This window comes from Letharia columbiana (assembly GCF_014066305.1).
Source record: "Letharia columbiana isolate WasteWater2 chromosome Unknown Sc0000093_s0, whole genome shotgun sequence".
NCBI classification, from domain to species: Eukaryota; Fungi; Ascomycota; class Lecanoromycetes; order Lecanorales; family Parmeliaceae; genus Letharia; species Letharia columbiana.
In genome coordinates this window covers 31,742-57,921 of record NW_023501138.1, presented here as the reverse complement: position 1 = coordinate 57,921, position 26,180 = coordinate 31,742, and the positions used below count along the sequence as shown (strand labels likewise).

The 26,180-nt window shown below is 49.8% G+C and overlaps 15 protein-coding genes across 15 annotated transcripts; 9 read left to right on the top strand and 6 right to left on the bottom strand.

Moving 5' to 3' along the window:
• Nucleotides 1-118: 118 nt before the first annotated feature.
• On the top strand, nucleotides 119-569 carry HO173_012780 (uncharacterized protein; the record flags this gene model as incomplete). The annotated part of the gene is made up of 2 exons (XM_037314614.1): nucleotides 119-416; nucleotides 466-569. 2 exons carry the CDS (start codon nucleotides 119-121, stop codon nucleotides 567-569), a joined length of 402 nt encoding a protein of 133 aa, XP_037158525.1.
• Nucleotides 570-1,434: 865 nt separating this feature from the next.
• On the bottom strand, nucleotides 1,435-3,477 carry HO173_012779 (uncharacterized protein; the record flags this gene model as incomplete). Its single annotated transcript, XM_037314613.1, has 3 exons — nucleotides 1,435-2,191; nucleotides 2,246-2,412; nucleotides 3,436-3,477. The coding sequence occupies 3 exons, from the start codon at nucleotides 3,475-3,477 to the stop codon at nucleotides 1,435-1,437; spliced, it is 966 nt and encodes a 321-aa protein (XP_037158524.1).
• A 508-nt stretch (nucleotides 3,478-3,985) lies between these two features.
• Nucleotides 3,986-5,741, bottom strand: HO173_012778 (uncharacterized protein; the record flags this gene model as incomplete). Its single annotated transcript, XM_037314612.1, has 8 exons — nucleotides 3,986-4,188; nucleotides 4,299-4,429; nucleotides 4,568-4,707; nucleotides 4,823-4,882; nucleotides 4,937-5,171; nucleotides 5,238-5,335; nucleotides 5,397-5,426; nucleotides 5,478-5,741. 8 exons carry the CDS (start codon nucleotides 5,739-5,741, stop codon nucleotides 3,986-3,988), a joined length of 1,161 nt encoding a protein of 386 aa, XP_037158523.1.
• Nucleotides 5,742-5,956: 215 nt separating this feature from the next.
• HO173_012777 (uncharacterized protein) lies at nucleotides 5,957-6,808 on the top strand (the record flags this gene model as incomplete). The annotated part of the gene is made up of 4 exons (XM_037314611.1): nucleotides 5,957-6,053; nucleotides 6,103-6,349; nucleotides 6,487-6,587; nucleotides 6,654-6,808. 4 exons carry the CDS (start codon nucleotides 5,957-5,959, stop codon nucleotides 6,806-6,808), a joined length of 600 nt encoding a protein of 199 aa, XP_037158522.1.
• A 393-nt stretch (nucleotides 6,809-7,201) lies between these two features.
• On the bottom strand, nucleotides 7,202-8,254 carry HO173_012776 (uncharacterized protein; the record flags this gene model as incomplete). The annotated part of the gene is made up of 1 exon (XM_037314610.1): nucleotides 7,202-8,254. One exon carries the CDS (start codon nucleotides 8,252-8,254, stop codon nucleotides 7,202-7,204), a length of 1,053 nt encoding a protein of 350 aa, XP_037158521.1.
• Nucleotides 8,255-9,589: 1,335 nt separating this feature from the next.
• On the bottom strand, nucleotides 9,590-10,993 carry HO173_012775 (uncharacterized protein; the record flags this gene model as incomplete). The annotated part of the gene is made up of 1 exon (XM_037314609.1): nucleotides 9,590-10,993. The coding sequence occupies one exon, from the start codon at nucleotides 10,991-10,993 to the stop codon at nucleotides 9,590-9,592; it is 1,404 nt and encodes a 467-aa protein (XP_037158520.1).
• Nucleotides 10,994-11,303: 310 nt separating this feature from the next.
• Nucleotides 11,304-11,516, top strand: HO173_012774 (uncharacterized protein; the record flags this gene model as incomplete). The annotated part of the gene is made up of 2 exons (XM_037314608.1): nucleotides 11,304-11,453; nucleotides 11,505-11,516. The coding sequence occupies 2 exons, from the start codon at nucleotides 11,304-11,306 to the stop codon at nucleotides 11,514-11,516; spliced, it is 162 nt and encodes a 53-aa protein (XP_037158519.1).
• A 181-nt stretch (nucleotides 11,517-11,697) lies between these two features.
• HO173_012773 (uncharacterized protein) lies at nucleotides 11,698-12,861 on the top strand (the record flags this gene model as incomplete). Its single annotated transcript, XM_037314607.1, has 1 exon — nucleotides 11,698-12,861. One exon carries the CDS (start codon nucleotides 11,698-11,700, stop codon nucleotides 12,859-12,861), a length of 1,164 nt encoding a protein of 387 aa, XP_037158518.1.
• Nucleotides 12,862-13,267: 406 nt separating this feature from the next.
• On the top strand, nucleotides 13,268-14,004 carry HO173_012772 (uncharacterized protein; the record flags this gene model as incomplete). The annotated part of the gene is made up of 4 exons (XM_037314606.1): nucleotides 13,268-13,363; nucleotides 13,416-13,544; nucleotides 13,592-13,703; nucleotides 13,751-14,004. The coding sequence occupies 4 exons, from the start codon at nucleotides 13,268-13,270 to the stop codon at nucleotides 14,002-14,004; spliced, it is 591 nt and encodes a 196-aa protein (XP_037158517.1).
• A 354-nt stretch (nucleotides 14,005-14,358) lies between these two features.
• On the top strand, nucleotides 14,359-14,708 carry HO173_012771 (uncharacterized protein; the record flags this gene model as incomplete). The annotated part of the gene is made up of 2 exons (XM_037314605.1): nucleotides 14,359-14,586; nucleotides 14,637-14,708. The coding sequence occupies 2 exons, from the start codon at nucleotides 14,359-14,361 to the stop codon at nucleotides 14,706-14,708; spliced, it is 300 nt and encodes a 99-aa protein (XP_037158516.1).
• Nucleotides 14,709-14,924: 216 nt separating this feature from the next.
• On the top strand, nucleotides 14,925-16,985 carry HO173_012770 (uncharacterized protein; the record flags this gene model as incomplete). The annotated part of the gene is made up of 3 exons (XM_037314604.1): nucleotides 14,925-15,578; nucleotides 15,640-15,931; nucleotides 16,915-16,985. 3 exons carry the CDS (start codon nucleotides 14,925-14,927, stop codon nucleotides 16,983-16,985), a joined length of 1,017 nt encoding a protein of 338 aa, XP_037158515.1.
• Nucleotides 16,986-17,408: 423 nt separating this feature from the next.
• On the bottom strand, nucleotides 17,409-18,119 carry HO173_012769 (uncharacterized protein; the record flags this gene model as incomplete). The annotated part of the gene is made up of 2 exons (XM_037314603.1): nucleotides 17,409-17,932; nucleotides 17,990-18,119. 2 exons carry the CDS (start codon nucleotides 18,117-18,119, stop codon nucleotides 17,409-17,411), a joined length of 654 nt encoding a protein of 217 aa, XP_037158514.1.
• Nucleotides 18,120-18,362: 243 nt separating this feature from the next.
• On the top strand, nucleotides 18,363-19,089 carry HO173_012768 (uncharacterized protein; the record flags this gene model as incomplete). The annotated part of the gene is made up of 5 exons (XM_037314602.1): nucleotides 18,363-18,366; nucleotides 18,421-18,454; nucleotides 18,527-18,647; nucleotides 18,701-19,025; nucleotides 19,076-19,089. 5 exons carry the CDS (start codon nucleotides 18,363-18,365, stop codon nucleotides 19,087-19,089), a joined length of 498 nt encoding a protein of 165 aa, XP_037158513.1.
• Nucleotides 19,090-20,211: 1,122 nt separating this feature from the next.
• HO173_012767 (uncharacterized protein) lies at nucleotides 20,212-23,472 on the top strand (the record flags this gene model as incomplete). Its single annotated transcript, XM_037314601.1, has 6 exons — nucleotides 20,212-20,440; nucleotides 20,492-20,637; nucleotides 20,684-20,710; nucleotides 20,757-20,792; nucleotides 20,848-23,250; nucleotides 23,299-23,472. The coding sequence occupies 6 exons, from the start codon at nucleotides 20,212-20,214 to the stop codon at nucleotides 23,470-23,472; spliced, it is 3,015 nt and encodes a 1,004-aa protein (XP_037158512.1).
• An 81-nt stretch (nucleotides 23,473-23,553) lies between these two features.
• Nucleotides 23,554-25,879, bottom strand: HO173_012766 (uncharacterized protein; the record flags this gene model as incomplete). Its single annotated transcript, XM_037314600.1, has 3 exons — nucleotides 23,554-23,669; nucleotides 24,167-25,207; nucleotides 25,255-25,879. 3 exons carry the CDS (start codon nucleotides 25,877-25,879, stop codon nucleotides 23,554-23,556), a joined length of 1,782 nt encoding a protein of 593 aa, XP_037158511.1.
• Nucleotides 25,880-26,180: the final 301 nt, after the last annotated feature.

Here is a 26,180-nt window from a genome sequence, read left to right as displayed (position 1 = left end):
TATCGGCCCATACACCTAAAAAAAAATAGGGCGACCATCTATTTATCTCCTCCATCATTATCCCACTCATAGAGTAGCCTTCCAATCTTCTTTCTAAACAATCTATCCAATCAGCTCCATGCCTCTCTACCCACCCATACCCTACTCCGAGCCCAACGAACCCCTCCCTCCCATCGATGTCTCCTCCACCGACGCCAACCGCAGCTCCTTCCTCACTACAGACTACGACTCCACCATTCCCCTCATCCGCGCCCGCTTCCCCAACATCGACCCCCTCTACTTCACCAAAATCTTCCGCGGCACCATCCACCCCGAAGGCCTAATCTGGCTCGACGTCGACCGCCAAGACGCATCGCCCCCAACTTCTCCGACCTCGCGCACCTGCTCTACTGCTTCGAGATCTACGGCCAGATCCTGTGCATCCTGGCGGATCCGCGGGGAGGGCCGAAGGAGATAGAGTTGCAGCGGGCGCTGTCGGAGTACCGCGTCCGGGTGCTGAAGTTGAGCAAGGTGGCGAGCTTCGAGAGCTTGAGGGACTGGCACAAGGCGTATCTGGGGGCGCAGATTAGGGAGGGGCAGGACAGGGTGGAGGGGGTGGAGGGAGAGGAGGGAGGGGTTGGGGGCGTTGTTGAAGAGGAAGGTGGCGCCGGTGGAAGGGGAGAGTGGTGCTGGTGGGCATTATGCGACTCATTAGAGCGTTCACGACATAAGGTGGAATTGCTCAAAAGCGCCAAACTACTTCTCTTTTCGATGGAACCTTATCTCATGACCGATACGTCTAGTACCTGCTATGAAGTCCTTCTTTTCCGCAACTTCTGTCCCAGACATGTTCTCTCAGTTGCCTTCTTTGGGACGTTATCGGCGTTCGTATCATACGACATCCATTTTCCTTTCTCAGATAGCATACAGCAGAATCTAAGAAGGCGGTCTTTCGAATGCCAAGACGCACGAGCCCGGATAGCGCACATCGGAGCTCCAAGGCCCGTTCAACAGGTCTGATGCTATCCAAGTTTTCACTTTGCAGATAACCGGATAGGCGCGATCTCGCTTTAACACTCTGTGCAAATGCATCAACAGGCAGTCCCGTGCACGACCACGTTGGAGGAGAAGGTGGCTTAGGGGGTAAGGGAGTATTGGCTCCACGATGAGTCTGCTCAGCTACCGGACTCTATTCTGCCGAAGGGCTCTGTTCATCTAGGAGGGCCTACCCGACTACAGAAAGTGGATTTTTGTAGATGCGGTGGAGAGTTTTCCGGCCGGATCGAAGACTTTTGAGAATGACCCCCTCGGTTCACGGCGAATTTACCTCTGTGATGATCTTGCACATGCCTTGGCTGATCAAACTCTTGCTTATCTGCAGTTCTGGATTTTGGTGCCTCGGAACAATTTGACAGGCGTGAATAGTCCCCCATCTTTCAACAAAGAACCAGCCATCTATATTTGCATGCCGATAACCTCAAAGAGCATCCAACCGCCCGCACCAAGAACGGCACCCGTCGCATCTATGCCGTATCTGTACATTTTGTTATTCCATTCTTCCTGCTCCTTTTCGCGCCGTTCTTTCTCCACCTTCATAAGTCGTTCTTCCTCTGCCTTCATTACCTTTTCAAAACTCACCTCCGAAGCCTTCTTATGTTCCTGGGCTTCAGCGAGCTCACGTACGTACTCGTCGGCTTCATCCCGCAAAGCAGCCCGTATTGTATCTTCATGTGACTTCTCGATCTGGGCCAACGTTGAATTGAAGCTGTCCTGGGTTTTCTTGATTTCTAAAGATAGATCTTGGTCGACTTTTTGACCAGCTGTAGTATCAAGGATATGTTGTCCACTTCCCAACTGACGTTGTATCAGTAACCAGCTGGGCTGAAACTTGAGTACTTGTGCGATAACATCGGAGATCGGATCAACGATGCCAGAGGAATAATTGGCTACTCCACCCAGCCGCTTTGGCCGGGAGCAACCTAGCTCAATCATGCCAGACCAGAAATTCTTCGTAAGTTCTTCTTCGTGTTTTTGTGCAAAAGGAGTGAACGCTTTGTCCCACTTTGTAGTCAGAAACATCACGTTCTTTAGCGACTGATCACCACAGAGGTGGTGAAACATGTCTAGATTCTTGAGTGCAGTATTCGTCATTTTGCCCATAGTAATGTCTCGTAGAAAGAGCAGGCCACTGAGCTTGTGTCCGCCCTTGTAACTGTGAGTCCTTAAGTCAGAGCAGACCTCAATATATATGTAAGTAACAACTCACTGCGTAAACAAACTCATCGCAATTCTCTCCAGTACCTCTCCATCGCTGAGATAGGTATCGTCGAACCCAGGAGTATCAATAGAAGTAATAGTTTCTCCATTGACGATAGTCACATACTGACCCTCGCCAACATCAGCAACCTCTCTGCCACAGATCTTATTGACGAGCTGGGGAGCGTTGGTCAGTCAACGTTGTTGAACATAGGATAGAAGGCTTCCGAACCAAACTTTTGCCATAGCCTGTGGCACCCATTAACATGTCAATATTTTTGGCATGAATATTATGCATCATTTTTTTACTCACGCAATAAGATTTACTGAGTGTTTCCTATAGGAAACAACTCGAATTGAATCATTTCGTCGACCTCCCTCACCCATGACGCCTAGTACAGGATGCTCTCTCTGCTCTTCATAACGATCTGGAGCCCAAGTCCGTAGTCTGGTCACAATACGATAATGAAGCTGACTTGTATTGAAAGGCTCGTCAGCCCTCTTCAATAGCTCTTCAATAAGGGCGGTGCTGAATGAATGTTCCCCTACGCCTGGTGTCTCCGTTCCTTCGGTGGAAAATGCTTCGTAGTGCTTAGCACAAGTCTCTCCGTAGACAGTCTTGAAGAATTGGAAACAATCGCACAAAACGAGCACCTAGCACGCAGCGTCCAAAAACTTCGCATCGCACCTTCACCGGACGCAGACGCAGAAGGGAAGCTTTGTTTAGGCGACAGTTTCGACTGGCCTCGATGATCCAATGGGGATATAAGATCTCCAACGGAAGGAACACAGGTCTTGCAAGAGATCATGCTGCACCGAATCCCCACCTGCAGACCCTTTGAGATTGTAGGCCGCGATGTCAAGGAGGATCTGACGTACGGTGATCTCTGCGATACGGACGTTGTCAGTATTGTGTTGAATCCTGTGTCGCAGGCATGGGGTTTATAGTGAAGCTTACGAACCAAGACTCGCTTCAATTTCGGCGCTTTCGGGGTACGGTCCAAATATGGATAAGAAGACCGTTGATCCTGCTTTATTCGAGCAAGCACTTTTTAGGATTGGGTGGGAGAGTGTGGAAGAGTTGAGTCTGCAAAGAATCGACTCGCATATTTGGGGTTGAATGAAAGAGCTTGTCATGCTGGGCGCTAATGTGAAGAACCTATCCTTGGTGTTTGGGAATTTACAGATGTCTGGGCTCACTCTATGAGACTGCAAAGGAAGCGAACTTGATGCTGCATTCATTGCACCTTGAAGAGGCCTGCGTTGCTCCTAGTAGTCTATTCAACTTACTTCAGCATAGCCAAGATACGCTTCAAAGCTTCTCGCTGGGAGGATGCCGCAGCAAGGAGACGGGGACGTGTGGAGAGGTTTTTAGTGAGCTTGGAGCGCATTTCTTGTTCTTGCGTAACCCAGAAATCTCTATTATGTCTAGTGAACCACCCGGATCTGTTGTTGGCTAGTATTATATGGCGCTCGTTTGGTCGGATATTTTAATCGCGGAGGAGCACCTCTTTGATATAGAAAATTAATTCGAATGGGAGCGACTTCGATGCGAAGGGCCTGACCGAGCGTCACGAGGCTGGCGCTAGCACTTTTATCACTTCGAAAATTGGAGGTGTCTGTTACAGTCCTGACATTCCCGGAGCAGATTCCAGCGGCTATTACTCCGCAGACAGGGATCTCGCTCGATGGAGATCGAGGGTCTGAAAACGTAAATTGCCCACAGTTTAGCACGAGCTCAATTGGATGGTTATGCTCTAGCTGCCCCATTTGCAACGGGCGTCTCCCTCTGCCTGAGCGCTTGAGGCAAAAGCGCGACTTTTTCCTTGAACATTTTCTCTGCCCCTACCCATACAGGCGCTGTGTCCCTCTCCGGTAGCTGGAGGAGACTGGACAAAAGTGCTTCACTAAACGCTTCGGACGCCTCTCGCGGGAGTAGAGATGGGAGATGATCTGTGGAAATTGTAGAGTCAGCATAAAGATGCACACTAAGTTCCTGAAACAAACTTTCTTCGTAGAGAAATTATCGAATAGAGGTCCTTGTCGCTCAGAGGTGAACATACCTATAGAGATATAGCTCAGGGGTGGATTCAGGAAGTCCGGCAGGGTGATAGTCGGCTTGCTGAAGTAGGTGGGCTGGTTGGCAAAGGGGATAGGATTGTGAGGATTGGTAGTGTCGCAAGAAACATCACACCTAAACGGAATCTGAGCTTTAGCCGCCTATTCTGACCAAGATAAGGGGTAAGAGAGCACGGTCTCTGGGTGATTCGCTCCCAGTCCGTGGCAAGGGGTTGAGAGCTGCTCAGATTGTATAGAGCGAACAGGTACCTACACAACGCTGAGATTGCGTGTTCCTTGCTTTAAAAAGTCCGTAGAAATGAAAGGAGGAAGAGGCTCGCTCAAGTAGATACAATTAATAAAGGCGTCAGCCTCCTTAATTGCATTATACGGTCCAGGCTGGGCCGTCTCGTCCTAAGTAAATTTCGGGGTCAGCATGGGAGTTAATGCTCTTGTGAGCTCCCGAAACAGAGCTTTTTGCTCTTGAATATTATCGAGTAGAGTCAAAGGTGCTCAGGACTCCACTGACCATGTCCCATTTCACAAGCTGTTGTTCCGGGATGCCAGCTTGTCGACAGCACTCTAGAGCCTAGATGATTTTTGAATTAGTGTATTTATCCAGAATAACACGAGGTCGACTGACTCCTCTTCCGCATCTGCCCAACGCTCCGATAACAAGCACGCGCGGCGATTTCCCTTTGTTCCTTTGCACGCCTTTAGAGACCTGCTCCTTAACCTCTGTGTCTAGATCGCTTTTACACTGATAATGACCCTTGCCAGGTAAAGCTTCCTTATTACCGTGCTCCAGTTGCCATGCCCAATCTAGGAGAGCCAAAGCCGCGCCCGCATAGCCGGCATGAAATCCGAACGCTGCCACTCTGAGAGATTATAGTGTGTTAGCTTTGTCAGATGAGTTTACTTGAGAGCAAGCCGGATTGACCCACCGCCTGCCCTTTTCATCGGTCAGGAATTCTAGATCGTATAGAGTGCCTCCACCCCGAGGAAAGCGCCCTAAAACCTTCTCCCAGTCACCTTGGTTTTTCTGGATAGGGATTCGATCATCAGCTACCGGGATTGTTAAGCTTGCGAAGAAGCTTACGAACGTAGCAATGGCTAAAGGCGACGTGGGTATGCTAATGTTTCGTCAGATAACTTGGCTTCCATCAATATGCTTTGAGGCTTACCTTCAGAGGAAAAGGGTCCTTGTCCTCTAATTCTTTCAAGCCAATGATGATGTGATCTTCTGGTGCGTTTGGCCATGATCCTTCCTCCACTAATGTAGCTCCGACGGAGGCGAACTCTTTATCGTCAAAGATTCGTTCAGGACTGCGCTCAATATTGACCTTGAAACCGTTGTCGAGCAGTTTCCGGGTTACTGTTGGTGTGAGAGCACTGCGGTGCTCCAGTGGCTTGGTTTCGGATCGAAGGTGAAGGGTTACAGGAGCCATCTCAAAGTCATGGAAATGTGAATCGTGGGGAGGAATGATTCAGACAAGAAAATTCGAAAATCGAAGCCGACTTGATAGGGTTCTTGGTTAGGGTTAGGGTTAGGATTAGCGAAGCCAAGCCTAACCCTAATATCCCTACGTTTCCCAAGGTACTCAACTGGCCTTTCATGGAACACAGCGTTTCCTGCTAGTCACTCTTTTCCTCATTTTTCGCAATGGAAAACCAAGCCCAGCAATCAAAGCAAGGCGACTTGCACTGGCGCCTGAGCTCCCATCCCATAACGCTGCTTTTCTTTCTCGGATTCCGCATGTGTAGGTCCCCAGCGGAGCCCCGCCGTTCTGTCAACTGACATTGTCTCAGCATCTCTTCTAATATACCTCTTCGGTCTCTGGTTCTTCACCTCCAGCTTCGTCCTCGTGTTCATCGTTACCCTGCTCCTCCTGGCCGCGGATTTCTACTACCTCAAGAATATTGCTGGGCGAAGGCTTGTGGGGCTAAGATGGTGGAACGAAGTGGACACGACTTCGGGGGACAGCCATTGGGTGTTTGAGAGTCAGGATAGGAGTGGGGATAGCGGAGGACCGGTGCAGAATGCTACCGATAAGAGGTACGTGGAGAATATGGGAGGTGCTGAGGGAGGGGAGCAGGGAGGACAGGAGAAGGAAGAAGGGCAGAAGGGGGTTATTGCGAGTGTCGGGGGGGAAGACTTAATGGTTGAGCTGCGCTAATGCGTGGGTACGACAGGTTCTTCTGGCTAGCATTGTATGCACAGCCTGGACTCTGGGTCGGTTTGGCTATATTTGCGCTGGTGAGGCTGGAAAGCCCGATTTGGCTGAGTCTGAATGGTAAGTGCACATACTGGGGACGAACGTCAGTAATTGGTTCTTTGCTAATGGGGTTTGGCGCTGCAGCCATCGCGTTAATCCTCACGATCACGAACACCCTTGCTTTCTCGCGGTGCGATAAGTTCAGTCAGGCGTCGACTTTGGCTTCGAGCGCTATGTATTCTGGTGGGATAGCAAAAACTCTTGCAGGAGGAATGTTCAGTCGGCTGTTCGGGCGGTAAGGAAGTTTGGGTCTATAAGATACAGGGAAGCAAAGGTTTCTAAGCATCCTTCATGTTCTTCTATCTTGCTGTGACGTCTATCCAGAAGATGCTTCTTAGCTATCGTACTGTGCTGTCTGCTCACCTGCCTGTTTCACTCATTGGATGCATTGAGCCAATCCGAACCGTCTCAACCGGACATCTATATGACGACAAATGTTATCATGATCGGTCTGATATACCACACAGACAGATATCAAGCTAGCAAGTGTTGGGATTACATAACGTTTTGGAGTAGTAATTTGCTCCATCGAAGCAGCATGTTTCTTTCCTAACCACGCATTCCATTCCTCGCCATGACTGCACCATGAATTGTGAGTTGACATCCTCTATCTGTCTTTCACCATCTTGTCTTCAACAATGCTCTTTATGTCTATCATTGATATGCAGTTTGATAGCGACCTCGCAAATGCCTTTAAAATGGTCGGTATCCCTCTCATGAGCTTCGCGTAGACTGTTGCAAAAATAATCCCAATCGCCTGGCTTGTTCCTCCGAATACCGCCTATCCTCCCTCCGAGTTCTCCGCCAGTCCAAGTAAAAATTGTTGTGATATCATTGACGTTTCTTGCAATCTCATCCGGAACACCTCGCTCCTCGATCAACGTAGGAAAGAGAACATGGAAGTTGCCACACTCTGTGAATGGAATGGGGACAGGACCTATTGGCGAGTCGTGGACTGTAACAAGGAACATCGTCTTCTTCTTCATGTCGTCAGTCAAAGGCTCTGTCTTGACGTCTTCAACACCGCGGGCTTTTTTAGCAGTCGACTCTTCCTCTTCCTCTGATGTGCCCAGAGGAGTGGTAGTTGTCTTTTCTCTGCGCTGCTCCTCGCCAGCAACAGAACCATCGGAGAACATTAAGATATCTTCATTAGATGGATTTAGTGTTTCTGGCGTGGAAGTTACAGGCAGTGTGAGGTCGCGCGGACGAGGAGTTTGGAAAAAGCCTAAAGCTTCGGTGCCTGAGGATGGCTCTCCTCTGCGGAACAAATGGGATGCGAAAGCTCGCTTCGAGACCTTTGTTATCCTAGTCGAAGCAATCAAGGCAGGTTCGCAAGCTGACGAAACTCGCAGTTGCGGGAGGATTGGCTTCCGTGAAGCTGTACTGCCGTAGATACCTGTGGCATCGTCGTCCAGGATTTGAGTCTGTTGGGTCGATTCTTCGCTATCTGGAAGAAGCCGAGGATGTTCTGGGGTCTCCATTCGCTCAAACCCGTCCAACAAACCCCCCTTATCTACCTCTTCATCCTCCACTTCGAGAAGGGTTGCGCTGCGTTTGTTGGAATTTGATGGCTCGATCGCTCCAGGATTGTCGATCAAATTGACTTTGCGCCTGGTCGACGCCGCGAAGCCGCAAGACTTGTCTATCTGTACAATTTTTGGATCTTGTCGCCTAATCACCATCATGTCAGTATTCCCTTAGACAACCAAATTGTGATTAGCTTACATTGCGTATACTCATCTTATATGCTTTGTAGTTGTAGAAACCTTCCACGGCCGCAATCAGTCTGATCAGTGATTAGCACAAACATTGCCAAATCCAGCACGGTGAATAATTACTTCGAACCTTCGCGTTGAGCGTCCCGAGGGCACAGAAAACCTTTGAGTGTGTCCGGCTCTTGAAGATGATCCCGCTTGCTATCACCCCAATAGGTAGGACCGCATTCCACCAAGAATTCTGACACGGCGATCTTGAATGCCTTTGGATCTGTGACTTTCCTAAGGAAATTTTGGCTATGAGAGTTCAATTGAGTCTCCATGTCGATGATGAAGGCGGTACGCATCTGCTCAGATGAATGTTCTGGCTTGAAGCCTATTTTATCGAAGAAGTGACGGGGGCAGTGATGTGGGACGCAAGGTTTTGGTTTGTAAGACAAGTACCACTTTTTGGGGTCTGTAGTGATCATGGCTGTTGCAAGTTCAATTTCAGGTAGTGTACAACAACGTGGAAAACTTACCTGGAGCTGTAGTTGTATACTCCAAAGTATCTTCTTTGTCGGTTGACTTCGGGTTCATATTTGATAAGTGATCTCGAGGACGAGTAAGAAGGTATTCGTGGTGTGAAGGTGAGTTGGATGATAATGACTTTAATGTCCCGAAGCACTCTCGAGCAATATCAAAAACAGTGATTACGCTCTCACAAGGGAGACGATTTGTTGTAACAACCTTAGTTGGAAAGAGGGTGGAACAGCTAGAAGGGTTCTATTGAGCTCGAGCTTTTACCGCCTTAGTGATCAAAGTGGGGCAGTGATCTCTTCGTATTAGTGGAGAGGGAGACGAATGTGAGGAGATGTATGATGTCGATATGTGAGCTAGAAATCACATCATGTCAGCAATGTAGTGAGCTCACAAGCATATGTACAAATACAGAAATGGGAGTCAAGTCACGATAGATTGAGGTCTGTTTTGGGGGACTCACACGGTGAAGGTGAGGAGTCGTGGAATGATGTGTTGGTTGTAGCAGGCCAAGAAGGCATAAGGGAGACAAGAGAACATACAAGAAGCAGAGAGGGTCAAGCAAAGGCCCAAAGGAGTATCGGTAGTGGTATAAGAAAGAGAAGAAGAAGTATATACCTTTCTGCGTCACTCTAGGATGCATCACTCTGCCACCACTGCGGTGCATCACTCTTGCCACTTCATTGCTATCCACGCCCTGAATCATTATGCATTAACTGGGTATACTGCACGAATGAATAACACGCTAACCACGCCTTGAAAGCTATCCAATGCTTGACTGCTATTTCACCTCGCGCCTAATGCTTCCAATGCTCCCCTCAACTCCTTTACGGCCGTGTTAGCATCCTCAAAGTTCAAAGCCGATATGGCCCATCTCGCATGCTTTTGAGCTTTGAGAATAGCCTCTTCATCGGTCAAATAATTTGCTTGACCACTGACTGGAGGAGGAGCCATTGGGAGTGGCGCCATTTGCCATGGTGGGAGAGCTTGCCTCACAGGTGCACCTGATGCAGGAAGAGGCTTAATGGGAGTCGCAGGCGCTTGTCGAGGGGCTGATGGAGGCTGTTGAGGAAAAAGTGGAGCTGAAGCAGATGGAGGGCCTGGACCATACGATGGCACAGGGGCATAAGAGGGTGGCGAAATGTTGGGTTCATCCATGTTAGGCGGAGGGAAGGAATGCAAGGAATTTGGCGGTTGTGATGGAGGGAATCCAGCAGCTGACGAAGTCGGTGGTAGTAGAGGGGAAGATTCTGGAAGTACCACTGGTGGTGAGCTCGGGTCTTCTGAAGGTGCATCAGGCGAGCTTGATGAAGGAGCTCTTCCATCGGTATCGGGCACTCTGGGAAAGTAGCCACCACCATCAGAGATGGTTCGATCAGTGGTTGACGGATCCAATGGAGATACCTCTGGAGGCGCGGCACTATGGTAATAGTTTTCTGCTGGCTGTTGAGGAGGGGGCTGATAGGCCTGAGCAGGCTGCGGCGGAACAGAAGGCGCTCTCGACGGATGCAACGACTCATCGTAAGTAGACCGTCCTGCCATGTGCCCTTGCAGTCGATCGTGCTCATCAGGAATCTCTACTACAGAGGGTTGACGAGACGCATCCTGATGCTGGCTAAAATCGCCAAGCCCATTTATCATCTGAACATCCGGGTCATTTGGATCGAGAGGCGGTTGTTCAGGTTCTGGGGTTGGATTGGATAAATTTGGGTCCTCGTTCGCTTTGATTGCTTTGGCAATACGAAGAGCATGGTACTTGGCGAATTTAATCTTTGACGCTGTCTCAGCGTCCAGAGGCCCCCATATCTGGCAAAGATCCAAGAATGTTGCAGCTGCCTGGAAAGTGTCTGCGGTCTGTCTCGACGCCTTGCTCGCTTTCATAGCGTTGTCTGCTCTCTGAAAAGTTTCTTGGCCGAATTGCTCAATGTATGCTTGACCAGCCATATCATCCATAATAGCATCGTTATCAGAGAAGTCGGATTTGGTCTGCTCGAGCTTGTCCATGAGGGTCATGGTGTAAGACATGCAGTCTGCGTCTGCCTTGTGCAGTTTCTTGGCCAGAATCTGCTCAACGATCCAATAATTGCACCAGTATGCCACCACAGGTTTGGCCTTTTCCACCTGGCCGGCCCGCTGGGCGAATCGAGCTATGTCTGCTGCCTTCAAGGCAGGTGGGATAGTTGCTGCCATCTTTCTTCTGCAGTGAGTTATGAGCTTCAGAATCTTGAGCTATGGCGCTGATCTATTAGGAAGACAAGGCTTTCAGACATGGCTGTTTACTCCGTAACGGGTGCATTGCCCTTCACAAAGTATTAAAGCGTGCAGCACTGACATTGACTCGGATCGCCGATGCACGTAGATAATCCCTGCACGCACTAAGCCCCGCATCTTTATCCGCAGCTAGAGGACAGCTTGCACAATTGGATTGGCAATTTGCTAAACATATAACCAACGTTGACGACGTTACGATTTTCTCTTTACTGTCTTTCTTGTCTTCAAAATGTTGCAAAAAGCCTCTCTGGTTGCTTTCTTTATTCTCGCTATAACGGCATCTTCTAGTGCTGAAGGTCTCTATACCAAGAACTCCGGCGTCCTTCAAGTCGATGGCTCAAGCTACAACAAGCTCGTTGCAAAGTCGAATCAAGTATCGGTAAGATCGAACCGGAGGATTGATCGAGCTGAGAGCTAACGAAGCTTTCAGATCGTAGAGTAAGCCATTCATACCCAAACCAGAAATTCTACCACTAATCCAACCAAGATTTTATGCTCCGTGGTGTGGACACTGCAGGAACCTCAAGCCAGAATATGAGAAAGCCGCGAAGGGCCTCAAAGATCTTGCCCAAGTCGTCGCAGTCAATTGTGACGATGAGGCCAATAAGGCATTCTGTGGAAGCATGGGTGTCCAAGGATTCCCCACCCTCAAGATTGTCAAGCCTTCGAAGAAACCAGGAAAGCCCATAGTGGAAGACTACCAAGGACCCAGGACGTCAAGTGGCATCGTTGATGCTGTGAAGTCTTCCATACCCAATAATGTTAAGAAGGTCACCGACAAGGGTCTGTCGGCGTTCTTGGAGAGCAACAATGACACAGCCAAGGCCATCCTTTTCAGTAATAAGGGAACAACAAGCGCTTTAACCAAGGTTTTGGCTACAGAGTATCTCGGAAGCATGAAATTCGCCCAGATCCGGGACAAAGAGACTAAAGCTGTCGAGATGTTCGGAGTCTCTGAATATCCAACGCTCATTGTGTTGCCTGGAGGAACTGAGGAGCCGGCGAAGTTCGAAGGAGCGTACAAAAAGAAGGACATGAAAGACTTCATCAGTCAGTACGCCTCTTCGGACTCGAAGGCTTCTCCAGAGAAACAGAAGCCGATGGGTAAGAAGCCTCAGAAAGCTTCCGAAGAAGAAGCAGCCGAGTCAAAAGAAGCCGCCTCATCTTTCTCCGCGGCATCATCTTCGCATGCTTCCGCCGAAGCTGCAGAAGCAGCAGCTGGAGCTACTTCAGTTACTCTTGAGGACGAAAGTAACCCTACCGAGTCTCCAGACCCAATCGCCTCTCCTGACGCACCAAAGCCAGTATTGGTTCACAATATGCCTGACCCAATTCCAGCTCTCGTCGAAGAGAAGTACCTCCAAGAGAAATGCCTTGGCCCAAAGACATCGACTTGCATACTCGCGCTGTTGCCCAACGTTGGAGACGACGAGGTCCTTCCTGAATCCGCGAGCTCGGCTCTGGCAAGCTTAGCTGAATTGGCGGACAAACACGTGAAACGGGAGAGCAAGCTGTTTCCCTTCTACTCTATTCCTTCTAGGAATACTGCATCCGCTACTATACGTGACGCGTTGAAGCTTGGAGAAGAAAAAGATTTCGAGCTTGTGGCAGTCAATGCGAGGAGGGGATGGTGGAGACGTTACCCGGGCGAGAAATTTGATTTCCATTCGGTAGAGAATTGGGTGGACAACATCAGATTTGGGGAAGGCTCAAAAGAGGTGTTGCCGGAGGCGTTACTAAGGAAAGAAGAAGAGGAACCAGCAGCCCCGGAGCATGGCGAGTTGTAAAAATATTGAGACATAGTGAAGCACAAATTCAATTGTAAAACATTCATCGTTTTAAGCCTGTTAAGGCATTGTGATCGAGAGGAATAGCCTAGCGTAAGTCTCGGCTTGGCGCTTGTTGACGCCCTGGAAACAACCTTGGGGTTGTCCAAGTTTCTTTTCATTCTCCACTTTCCAATTCCACAGATCCTCGAGTAGGAACACAACAACCGCAACACTCGTAAAGCTCCCAAATCATTTCTCAGTGTAGCACTCCCTTGAAGAAAAAGCCGAAGCTCCTCGATTGCAAGGCTATCGCCACTGCTCTTCCGGAGCCCGTTTCATCAACCCAGAAGCTGGTCCCCCGAAGAGCAGCCTTCCAAGGCCAGGTTTCCCTCCGCGATTGCAAATCTTATACATGCTAGCAAGGATGGGCTTCATGCTGGGAAAGAGACAAACAAACACCGACGGTTTCGTTAACAATGACAATGACAATGACGACGATGACACGTGGGGCTATTCTACTGTGAGCACCGGTAGCCACTCCTGTAAGAAATGTGTGGCTTACACTGGTACAGACAGGAGTAGCCATCAAATGGGCCGTCGTTGGCGCTCTTCTCATACTACTCGTACTATGGCTTGTCTTGGGACGCATGCACGCTCAACGAAGGATGAGGCGAGGTCAGCGTCCGTTGATATACCACAGAGTATGTCTCTACGAACCTCTCACATTCTACATGCTGAGTTTCTACAGATTCTGGTCCCCAGACCTCAAGGCGCTCGTTTCTATCCACAACCTCGGTATGCTTCCCACGGACCTGGCTGGGGCGGTGAAGGTTATCAAATGCAAGCGTATCCTCCTCCAGGTGAGATATAAAGTCTTTGATTCACAGGAATGAGGCTGACGGCATAGCCTACAACACCGATCATGTACCACCGCCAGTCTATCAACCTCCGGATGGCGGCTCGAAGACCAATCCTCATCAAGATTGGGCTGCTGTTCCACCTCCTGGTCCGCCACCTGGTCATGAAGCTGGGGAATCCTCGAGGACGGTGGAGACTGTGCCCTTGAATCAAGATGAGGCTGGGCAGGAAAATACTACTGTGCAATCACATGTCCAGACAGAGAACCCAGGGCTGATGTCGAGGTTGAACCCGTTCAAATGATTATTTCTTGCGGGGATCGTGCATCTGGGAAATGCACGACGGGGGCCCATAGTCTACTTCGCGTGTCAAGTCCTTTCGGGATAAGCAGCAGCTAAGTGAACAGCGGTATTGGCGTCGTGAGGAGTATCGGCTAAACCATCGGTCTTATGGTGGTGTTCCGGATGTGACTTGCATATATTCCTTAGCACAGTGGGCAGAGGATAGAGACATCAACAACAATCTCGCTTAAAGCTGCAACAGTCAATCTTCCACTGAGGCCATTGACAACAGCCAACCGTGACACCTGGAACATTTTTGCTCACAATCCATTTCTAACGAAACGTTCCGCTACTGCCATCTTCCACGCTTGTGGACATGTCTTCAAATTACACCCACCACCTACACGGCTGCCAGGACTCATCCTCTGCTGCCGTCCTGGAACTTGTCGAACTAATATCGTCAGTCGCGGAAACTGTGAGTGAGCTTCCAGCAAACAGTTCAACAACTGATAGCGCGAGCCACTGCGCCGACTCAGCTGTGCGAATGTTGAGTGACCTGCTGGTCTATGCTGTGGTAGATGACAGCTGTATACGCTCACCAGATGTATAGTAGTCAACCATTCTGACATTTTCACGAACTGATCGTTACGACAGATACAAGTGCATCTCGGGTTCCTGTATGAAACTGCCCGGAGGGTGTTACAGAGAATCGATCAAAGATTCTGATACACGAAGACTGTTGTCCGAGAATCTGGCCAAGGTTGGTTTCCTTTCTGCCATTAGTTTTTTGCCCCATGTACCGCGTCGCGATTGGAGGACTAGCTTGACAATAATTGATACAGATCAAGGCTCAGCTTAGCCCTTCTAGCTCATTGTTCGATCATGCCTTGCCACCTCTAAGGGTCGCAACACGCCCTACCAAGCCTCGGAAACGTGGGAGCGATGATTCGACTGGTGGCGAGCGCCAGAGTAGTCAGCAGACGAAGAAATCCAAGAGGTCCTGCAAAGGCAAATCCAACAATTACTAGTCCCGAATCTTTTGCAGCTCCTGTTGTGGATAACAAAGGGGAAGCTACCCTGTTGACCGGCCACCCTGAGGTTCGCAATGCTGTACAGGAGATGTTCAGTCGATCAAGTTTTGACTTGTTTATTCTTATATGGACGCAATATCACGAGCTTCGGATCGGAATGCCCAGCTGCGAGGACCCTTCTCCATGGCCGAAGATAATCGTGCTTCCAAAGCTGGAAGAAGTCTACACTTGTTACACAAGACTGATGAGCGTGTTGTCAGCACCTGCACATTCACAGACGCTACTTTGCTACCCTTATGTGGTCTGCATTGCTAGGCTCAAACTTGCCCGAGAATATTACAGGCTTTATCCCGAGCACCCGGGCCTAGAAAATAGACTGAGAAGGGCCTTGGGCCCAGCTTCAAAGTATCAAGGGGAACACAACCTACTCAGATCGTACCTCGTGGGAAAATCCAATGAGCAGAGAGACACGGTGCCAACAGCTGTTGGGCAGGAGCGGCTGGAGAACGGTTTGAGAATTGAGCTTGCAAAGGGGATGAGCAATTCTTTCTCGCGGGGGCTTTCGGTCGAGGGATCTTGGTCTTGATTCCAAAAGACTTACAAACCCATCCGTGAGTGATGTACAGCACGACGCATTTGGTATCCAATTGACAATCATTAGGCTGGTAAATTCTCAAGATGACGCGGCCAAAGCGGCTCTTCAAGCTTTTTGCATCAGATATTCGGACTCGATACTTCTATGCCGCCGTATTGAGCAATACATGAATTTCGTGGAAAGCGGGCTTCGAGCGACGGACGAATTTCAAGATATCAGCAAGGATCATCGATTGCAGGAGCTCTTCGCTTCTGTCTTAAAAGCAGTATCAAACCTGGGAGACCTTGTCTCGACGTCCGCTGATGAAGGGGAGATGCAGGGGCGTAAGCCAGGGCGTCGTGTTGAGGGATCTGGTTTCAAATATTCGCCCATCCTTCTTTAGCTTCGCAAATGTACTGAAGGCACTGTTGACAGCGAAGCAGCGTTCATTTATAATCCTTCACCGAGGTATTGCCCAAGACCTATAGCATCTGCAACCCCTTCCATGATGGTGACTCTGTCTCCAACGACATGAACCAGATACTCACCCCATTCGGCCTTCTACCGGCCTTAATCCCATTTACAGAATGAAGTCAAACTCGAGCCAGAGGTGTAAGGCCGCCAGTACTGAGTATGCTACTGTCATGTGTTTATGATCCAGACACCCGATCAGTGCTCCACTTCTTGTTACTTAATGCGTTGCCCCTACATAGGAGACCGAAGTACCTGAGAGGGAAAAGGTTTTGTTGTAACTATAGTCACCTGAGCTTGCCTTAGCTGGATACGCATTGTAAATTTTGTAGATGTGAGAGGTTTCGCCTTCTACTCCGGCTTCCAGGACTGCAGCCGGCCATCAAAAATTCACTCCAGGCAAGCTGTCGAAAAAGTGGCAGTCTGAGGCGCCGAAACCCATCATTCTGATGTCGGTTTTGGGTAATAGGTCGAACATGCCTCAGGAAGCGATGATACTGGTCTGGTCGAAGCATGACGATTCGTACCCGGTCCAATTGCCACTATTGCGACAACGGGCTTGACTTCTCCTTCTCTTGTGTGTCTAGCCAAGGTCGTAACTTGTATCAGTCTTGCTTAAAACTTGCTTTCTCGACACATTTATTCATTAATTGTTCCTTAGATATCCCTCTAATCAGCTTTTACGAAAGAAATCACGGACCACCAGCAGAACTCCCACTTTGAATAGCATATTCACGTCACCTAACCCAATACGATCGAAGGCTTGCATACCCTTTCGTCAGCTGCCCCAGCCTCTCATCAGCCATGTCCGAAGCAAGCAACACCGCTGTAGGTCTCATGTCCTTACCCCGGAAAGCCCGAGACCAAACATACGACACAATCCTCACAGATAAACATCGAGCCGATATAGTCTTCCGGAATGGATGATGACGTGGGCGGCATTCACGCCGGTTGCAAAATGGAACTTTGTTCAAATCTCCAGCAAACGTTTCTTGGGCTAGCGCGGCATATTAGACTGCGCGTCCGCTCTTCTCGTTCGTTCAATGACAGTGCCGAAGTCTGGTGCATCATTGTAGACTGGGTTATGAAATTATATAAAATGGAAAGGGGAGCGAAACTCTCGTACGCCGATGAAAGACTGGCACTCAGGCGACCTTTTCATGGATGCAGTTGGTGCAGTGTCTGAAGCACTGAACACCTCCACACTTTGCCAATAAAATCTGCCTTCGGAAAATTTTCATTTCGAAGATCGGAGTTTGTTCTGCGAAATTGAATCACCAATTGTCCTTCCGCAATGTCACAATCCAGCTGAGGGTTATTAGGAGTAATAGCATTGATTTCGTTGCCAAATTATCCAAGATCCATAGCGTCTTCGTCCTCTTCAATACCCATGACCTGATCCGCAGTAACATGTCCCATGTTGCTCAGCCCATTCGGCTTCCCATTCCTGTCACATATATCGACATGTCTTGCAGGAGCCGCCTCAGCCTCAGCACCATGCAACTGCTTCTCCCTCGCCCTCGCTCTACTCTCGATGATAGCCTTTCTGACCTTATCCTGCTCTTCAGGTACCGACAGAGACGATGGTACGCTGTACAACACCATTTCATTGCCAGTAGAAGGGTGCCCTTCTCCCAATAGCACCGACTTCGGGATCTTGCCTACCATGTCCAGCTTCTTCTCGATGTCCGGCAGAAAGACTAGCTTTTCCTCCTCTGATTCTATGTCTGCAAGCTCTTCGTCTAGGTTGTGGATATAGACCCTGTCTTTTGTATCGTCGAGTTGCATTGACTCGCTCTGGTAGTTGCCATTAGTGTGGGGTTGGCGTGCAGGTGGGTGTTGTTGGACAGGGAGGTAGAGTTTGCCATTATGCTCTGTAGATCGGATCAGCCTCCATCCCAGAGCTTTCTGAGTCTACAGATCTGTCTTACCAAGATTGAGCAAATCGAATCTCTTAGCAAGTCGCTGCTCGTTCCCCAGGTCGTCATCGGCTTTCCGCTTCTTTACGCCCGAGGGCTTACCCCTATTGCCAATAATCCCATTTGAAGCTGACCTCGACATTGGGTACTTTAAGAGGCATATCACGCAGCAGAATAGATGATGCTGGAAGTCAAGTCCCCGGTATCAAATAGTGTCTAGAAAGCGATGGAACGGTGAAGTCCAACTTGATAGGGCTGATATATCGACACCATGCTAAACTGAAAATCGATAGCTCCCACAAATGCTGGCGCTTCAGAACTTCGAGAGTCCCAGTTGCACAATTTCTTCGTCCAGCGACGACATTGCGAGCACTCCCTTTTCAAAATGCGTACGTAATCGGTATCCTATGCATATCATCGCTGTCTAACATGTGTGACTACAGCTCCGAAATTCGATCCCAATGAGGTGAAGGAGATGTGTGTACCGCCTTGAATCTTCATCCCCCCAATTTCGGTGCGGCAGCTTTGGGCTGACTTATATGTCTGTAGCACCTTGAGAGCGACCGGAGGTGAAGTCGGTGCTTCCTCAGCTCTTGCACCCAAGATCGGTCCGCTAGGTCTATCGCCCAAAAAGGTCGGAGAAGATATTGCCAAAGCTACTGGTGACTGGGTATGCGCGAAAGATCGCCAATGGTGCGGTCGAGGCTGCTCACACATCCATAGAAAGGTCTCCGTGTAACTGTCAAACTCACAATCCAAAACCGTCAAGCCGCCGTCTCAGTCGTCCCCTCCGCATCCTCCCTCGTCATCAGAGCTCTCAAGGAACCACCCCGAGATCGAAAGAAGGAGAAGAACATCAAGCATACCAAGTCAATACCGCTCGATGAGATCATCAGCATCGCGAGGACTATGCGGTTCAAGAGCTTAGCGAAGGAATTGTCAGGGACGGTCAAGGAGGTGCTGGGCACGGCTTTCAGTGTGGGATGTCAGGTTGATGGCAGGAGTCCGAAGGAGATTAGCGACGATATTGAGAGTGGGACTATCGAGAGTAGGTTTTTGTGTACTCGTGAAGGAGAAGATATGCTGACAGCGCAAAAGTTCCCGAGGAATGAGAATGATCATGAAAATGCATATTACGGCATTTTTTCACTCTTCATAGCTAGATGAATCAGAACAAGTCTGCGTGGACAAAGCATAGCCTGTTCCTTTGCAGGAGTTTTCGCCGTGTCGTTTCCAAGTCTGACATACTTTGCCAACACTCTGGCCCTTACCTCCTTTCCCTCTGAGGATCGGTTCAATCTATGGTTCGGGCCTATTTTGGTGCAAAGGAGATGATATCCGTCAGGAAGGTCCACTACTCACCACGACATCTTACCTTCGGGAGTGGATGTGGGGGTCCATCTTTCAGGGCCTAAATGCTTGCTTTGTTGAGCGAATTTCCTTCACCCTCGGCTCCAGTCATACTCTTACGCTCTCAAACTACGGTTGTAGGTCGTTCTTTATGCTTACTCTGTTCGGCGCGCATGAGCTGTCATTTCATCTTAGGAAGTGTTCACTGTATCAGCTCGCATTCCCAAGTTGGTTCCGCAGTGAGTGCTGGTCACGTGTTGTCTTATATTTCTATGACCACTAGTACAGCATTTACGAGAGGCATCCACACCAGCGCTCTGCCAGGTCGGCTTTTCATCCGGATCGTCATACAGGGAGAAGAGGCAGTGGATGTTTCATGGCGCTATTGCTATATTCACGAATTAGCCGGATGGGCTACAAATGTTTTGTTGTGGGAAGGCTACTGGAAAGACTTGGTACAGCCGACAAATGTGGCGGGGGCGGTTCAACGATACGTCGCTGGAGCATCTGCTGGGTATCTTTGACGCTAGGAGGAGGAGAAGTTTGTCTTGTATATAGTATTCCGTCGAGGTTGACTCCGTGGGTGCAGTGGGCTTTGATAGGATAGACAGCGCATGGAAGTACGCGTAAGACCAGTATTGGTATATATTAATGGGAGCGTTCATATGATTTGAAGAGATTCAAGTTTCTCACTTGTTGGTGCTGTCAGTGGTTGCGGCTCTGCATGCGGAGTTCATACCCCTGGTTGAGTATCAGCCAAATCCACTCACCCTCGTAACCTCAAATTTTTGCAGTCCATAGCCCGGAAAAGAGGTTCAATCGGTCTAGATACGTACCAAACACCATTTGACGTGCCACTCCGTCGGTCATTGGCTCTCCGCTTGATGCGAAGTGTGGGAGTGCTGAGGAGTTGCGGACCTTTTCTGAGTCACCGTATACCACAGATACGGTACAATACTAAGCCACCAACCTTTCTGAAGCACAAACACCTCCTTAACGCTCAGTATTCCGGGAGCGCAATTTTGGATATGGGGTCAACAACGGAAGAGTGGCCCGCTGTGCGCGTGCGAGATACCTTCATAGACTTCTTCAAGAACAATGGGCATACATTCGGTGATACCGGTGCTTGAGACAGATAGACACTGGTACTAACACAGCTTACAGTACCCTCATCCTCCGTCGTACCACACTCAGATCCTACCCTCCTGTTCGCCAATGCTGGCATGAACCAGTACAAATCCATATTCCTCGGTACAGTCGACCCTTCCTCGGACTTTGCGCAGCTCAAGCGTGCCGTGAACTCCCAAAAGGTCAGCAAGAGCTCCTTCTTTGGGGGCAAAAAGCTGATAGGAACAGTGTATACGTGCGGGAGGCAAACACAATGTAAGCCTTTGCTTCATCGACGAGAGAACATGGCTTATATCTGAAGGATCTCGACGATGTGGGCAAGGACAGCTACCACCATGTGAGTCTTTCCATGACTAGATCGACACAGCGGCTTACGCTTACGCTTGACATAGACCTTCTTTGAGATGCTGGGAAATTGGAGTTTCGGAGACTACTTCAAGAAAGGCGCAATTCAGTTCTCTTGGGAACTTCTCACCCAAGTATACGGAATAGAACCTGACCGCCTCTACGTGACGTACTTTGAAGGCAACGAAGCTGGAGGCCTCGAGCCAGATCTAGAAGCAAAAACAATATGGAAGTCGGTGGGAGTCGCGGAGGACCATATTTTGCCCGGAGATATGAAAGACAATTTCTGGGAGATGGGAGATCAAGGGCCTTGTGGGCCTTGTAGTGAGGTACATTATGACAGGATTGGGGGCAGGAATGCTGCCCATCTTGTCAATCAAGACGATCCTAATGTGCTGGAAATATGGAATAACGTTTTCATACAATACAATCGGGAACCAGACAAGTCGCTGCGACCACTGCCGAACAAGCACGTTGACACTGGCTTGGGCTACGAACGATTGGTCTCAGTCCTGCAGAAAAAGCCTTCGAACTATGACACAGACGTTTTTACTCCGCTTTTTGCTAAGATACAAGAGATCACTGGTGCGAGAGAGTACAGGGGCAAGTTTGGAGACGATGATCCAGACGGCATCGACACAGCCTATCGAGTAGTCGCTGATCATGTTCGCACACTCACCTTTGCTATTACCGACGGAGCAGCACCTAATGCGGATGGCAGAGGTTACGTTGTCCGCAGAGTACTAAGGAGGGGTGCTCGGTATGCGAGGAAATACTTCAATTCGGAAATTGGCGAGTTTTTCTCTAAGATCGTGCCAACTCTGGTGCACCAAATGAGTGATATGTACCCCGAGATCAAGAGAAAAGAGTCGGATGTCATCGAGATACTGAATGAAGAAGAAAAATCTTTTGCCAAGACCCTTGACCGCGGAGAGAGACAGTTTGAACACTACGCGCAGAAAGCGAAGCTGAAAGACTCGAAGAAGCTGCATGGCGCTGACGTTTGGCGATTGTACGATACATTTGGTTTTCCAGTGGATCTGACCAGACTAATGGCCGAGGAGAGAGGTCTGGAGATTGACGATACGGAGTTCGAAGACGCTCGACTGAAAGCAAAGGAGGCAAGTCGAGGAGAGAAGAAGGCTGCCTCAGATATGGTGAAGCTGGATGTTCACGACCTAGGCAAGCTGTCGAAGATGAACGATGTGTCGCCAACGGATGATAACCCAAAGTTCGGAAGAGAGAACATCACATCACAGATCAAGGCGATTTACCATGCGAAGCAGTTCCTACAATCGACAAAGGAAATACCGGGTGATGAGCAATTGGGCTTGATCGTCGACCGGACCAACTTCTATGCCGAGCAAGGTGGTCAAGAGAACGACACGGGCAAAATAATCATTGACGGTGTTGCTGAACTTGAAGTCCAGAACGTGCAGGTGTACGCTGGCTACGTGCTACATACTGGCTACTTGAAGTATGGCTCACTCTCTGTTGGGGACGAAGTTATCTGCGAATACGACGAGCTCCGGAGGTGGCCAATACGTAACAACCATACGGGCACACACATACTCAACTTTGCGCTAAGAGAAGTTCTTGGAGACGGCGTCGATCAGAAAGGTTCTCTTGTCGCTCCGGAGAAGTTGCGGTTCGACTTCTCGCATAAAGCAGGCATTTCAATCGAAGAGCTGGAGCGAATCGAAGATATTTCGACCAGGTACATTAGGCAAAATTTCCAAGTATACTCGAAAAGCGTACCTCTCGCTACCGCGAGAGAAATCGAGGGGCTCCGCGCTGTCTTCGGCGAGACATACCCGGACCCCGTTCGAGTTGTATCCGTTGGCGTCGAGGTCGAAGAGCTCCTCCAGAACGTCAAAGACCCGAAATGGAAAGAAGTGAGCGTGGAATTCTGCGGTGGAACTCATGTGCAGAAAACCAGTGATATCAAGGAGCTCGTCATCGTAGAAGAGAGCGGTATCGCCAAGGGCATACGGCGCATCGTCGCGGTGACTGGCGAAGATGCATACGCGGTGCAACGAGTCGCCATAGAATTTCAGAAGAGATTAGAAGAACTCGAACGCATGCCTCACGGCCACAAAAAGGAGCAAGAAATCAAAACCACACAATTAGACCTGGACCAGCTTTCGATATCCTGGATCACAAAGTCGAAGCTGCGGGATCAATTCGGCAAGATCCTCAAAGCGCAGCTCGAGGAACAGAAAGCCGTGCAGAAGGCCGAGTCGAAGAAAGTTCTCGATGCTGTCACCGAGTACTTCGCCCAGCACAAGGATAGCAAGCACTACATCGGCAAGGTACCGATCTCGGCCAACAACAAGGCCATCAGTGATGCAATCAAGCATGTGCAGACGAAGAACAAAGACAAGACGGTTTATCTATTCGCGGCGGATGAGGGGGAGGGGAAGGTGATCCATGGATGCCATGTTTCCGAGGTAGACCGCCCCCTCGCCGTCGACTTCGATAGCTAACGCAAGTTGTAGGAAGCGAGCAAAGCCGGCCTCTCCGCCAGCGCATGGGCCGTTCAGATCTCCAACGTTGTCGGTGGAAAGGCGGTAGGGAAGGGCTCCACATGTATAAGCAACGGGCCGCATCCGGACAAGGTGGACGACGCCGTGCAGGCGGCGACGAAGTATCTGGAGCAGTTCCATCTGTGATGGCGATGTCGTGTGAGAGGGAATCGTTCATGGCTCCGTTCCTGCCATTTGCACGCGGCATACCCCCTCCCCCCCGGGAAACTACATACGTAGATCTCCCGATTCGAAAAGATGCAATATCTGACCCTTGACCCTGATGATCTGATCCCAATCGCCATCCTTCGAATCCGACGAGGAGACAATCGGGCTCACAAACCCTGAACACTGGACCCTCATTTCCGGATCCTGAAATGAAAACAGCGAACCAGCACCCCCGTCATCCTTTTTCCGCAGGAAATCCCCCCCCCCCGTGGATCTGAACATTGTTTTTTTTTGTACTAGTACGAGGCCCACTGAGCTTGCTGGGCTGGGGGGGGGGTTTTGTGATCCTTTTCCCCCCTTTGCGGAAGTCTGTGGGAATTAGTCGTGCTCTTTCGAGGAAGCAAGCACAACCTCTGCTGGAAACGGGTGCGGATTCGTGGGATTTCGATCCGGACAGGGATCCAGTGTGAGGATGAGGGGGTTGGCGCCCCAGACTGCGACTTTTTTTCGGCAGCTTGCTTGGGCCAATCACACGGTGGGTTCTGCTCGCTCGAGAGTTTTTCTTCTTTCTTTCTTTCTTTCTTTCTTTCGAGTGCAAACAAAAGTGGAATTCTACACATCATCCGAGATTCCTAGCCGGCCGGCTATGCCAGCAATTGAATCGGTCACCTACTTTTGAGCTTCATCCACCCACTCTTGCCCTTCCCTTTCTCCTCGCTTTCCTCTCCCTCTACGCCGCCACCTTGCCCTGCGCCACCGATTCCTATCGTTACCCCCTGGCCTGGCACAAGTACTCCGGTCTCCTCAATCCTAGGCAGTCGACTTCCATTGCCTGCGTATTGTACCCCAATTTCCGCCTGTGCTGGCACCAAGACGCCGGTCTCCTCTATCCTGGGCATTCTGCCCACACTGCCTAAATTATGCACTGGTGCTTCAGCTTGCCCTTCCTCCTCCTCCCATTCATTGCCCTCTAGAATCTCCCACTCTGCCCCTGTTCTCTCGGCTGATAGCATAGCCTTGACCTTCTCAATTACTTTGACGGGGGATTGCAATCGCCAGTCACGCATGTACTCTGCCCCAGAGGCCGATGCGAGAAAGCCATATGCGGTGCCATGTGAGAAGTGGCCTAGAGTTGGCGCTTCTTTGGTTTTATCCGCTGCAGGTGGGCCATTTGAGGTATTGGGAATGCGGGAACTAGTGGGCATTTTCGGAAAGCTTCTGCTTGAGACTTCTCTTGGTACTGGAGGGCGCGGTGGAGGGCCGAGTATTAAGTGCCACAGATTCTTCCCCATAGCACAGACTTCTTCCCAAGAGCTACCACCAACGTTCATACCTTGCGTTTTGCAAAGCCAGGCTATGTCCCAAGCCAGGAAGGTGATACCTTCTACGAAAGATGCGTAGGCTACTTGATCATCTTTAGCGAGCGCAGACAACTTTTTGTCGAGGTGCAACGGCCTAGGCCTTGGTGGTGGGCGGTTATCTGAATGGCGAGAGGCTGAGGGACTGTTGTGTGAGGAGTGATGTGGTGTAGAGCCCGGGAACGGTACTTCGCGAGATGTGTAGGACGAGCTAGGTGAGAAGATTGTTGGGAGAGGATAGTCGCTATGAGGGAGGGTGATTTCGGCAGGGAGGCGGAGAGAGAGGTAATGTGAGACCAGGTGAGTGAGGTGGGCGAGGTTAGTGGTAGAGGTTGTAACATGGGCTGGTGCTGCATCTAAAACGGTTTAGTATATTGGCTAGAGCTATGAAGGATGTGCGTACTGTTTAAATCCCTTAAATCAGCAATGGGAACTCCTCCGATGAAGTAGACATCTCTGCCCAATCCACCCTTCTTCCGCTTCCGTTGATGCAAGCCGTAGAGCAGCGCTACTTCCCTGCAGAGGAACAGTCGAGACTCTGCCGTCTTGTTGTGCATGACATCCCATCTGTGTTCGGTGCGCTTGATGCTCTTATCCACTGGTTCGACGGCGCTAGCTTGGCTTTGAGACAGCTCGTGCTTCGCTGAAGCGAATTCTGAACGTCGCCTCAGGAGCTTTGCTTTTCTTGCCGCAATCTCAGCTTTGACTTTCTGGGTCTCTTCACGCAGGGTTTCGACATGACTGAGAACAGTCTGGGTCTTTTCCTCCGATATGAACTGGTTGGAAGCTGCACGGTGGACGGTCCAGGTGTGGTTCACATCTGAGGGTTTGGCGCCTGCCGAAGACCTGGCCTTCTCCTTCTTTGAGGTCCCCACGACATTTTGTTCCACCTCTTTCCCTAGGGATTCCGTATGCAACAGTGTCTGGGCCAGCTGTATCCTGGGTTGATGGAGGGCATCTCGAGCGCAAAGCGTGCAGTTGAAGGGCAGTCGGCTGCTGGCGGAGCGATGACAAATCTCACACTGCATGTTCGAGATAGACTCGGACTATGATAGCTGGATCGTGTTGGTATTTGATGGAGAGCCATGTTCTAATGCATAGACCACAGGTTCGTGATCAGGTGCTTAGCATGATCTCTTCTTTCTGTTTCATATCAGATTGGAAACCCCATATCGTGACATTCAAATTATGCTGTGAGTCGAAGAAGTACAACCGTTGTCGGAGGCTTCCTAAGAAATCGAACAAGAAACGTAGCTGAGTGAATTATCAAATAGGCGCCCTGGACGTTTGGTGGAGTAGCTTCAGGTAAGTACTTAAAGTAAGGAATGC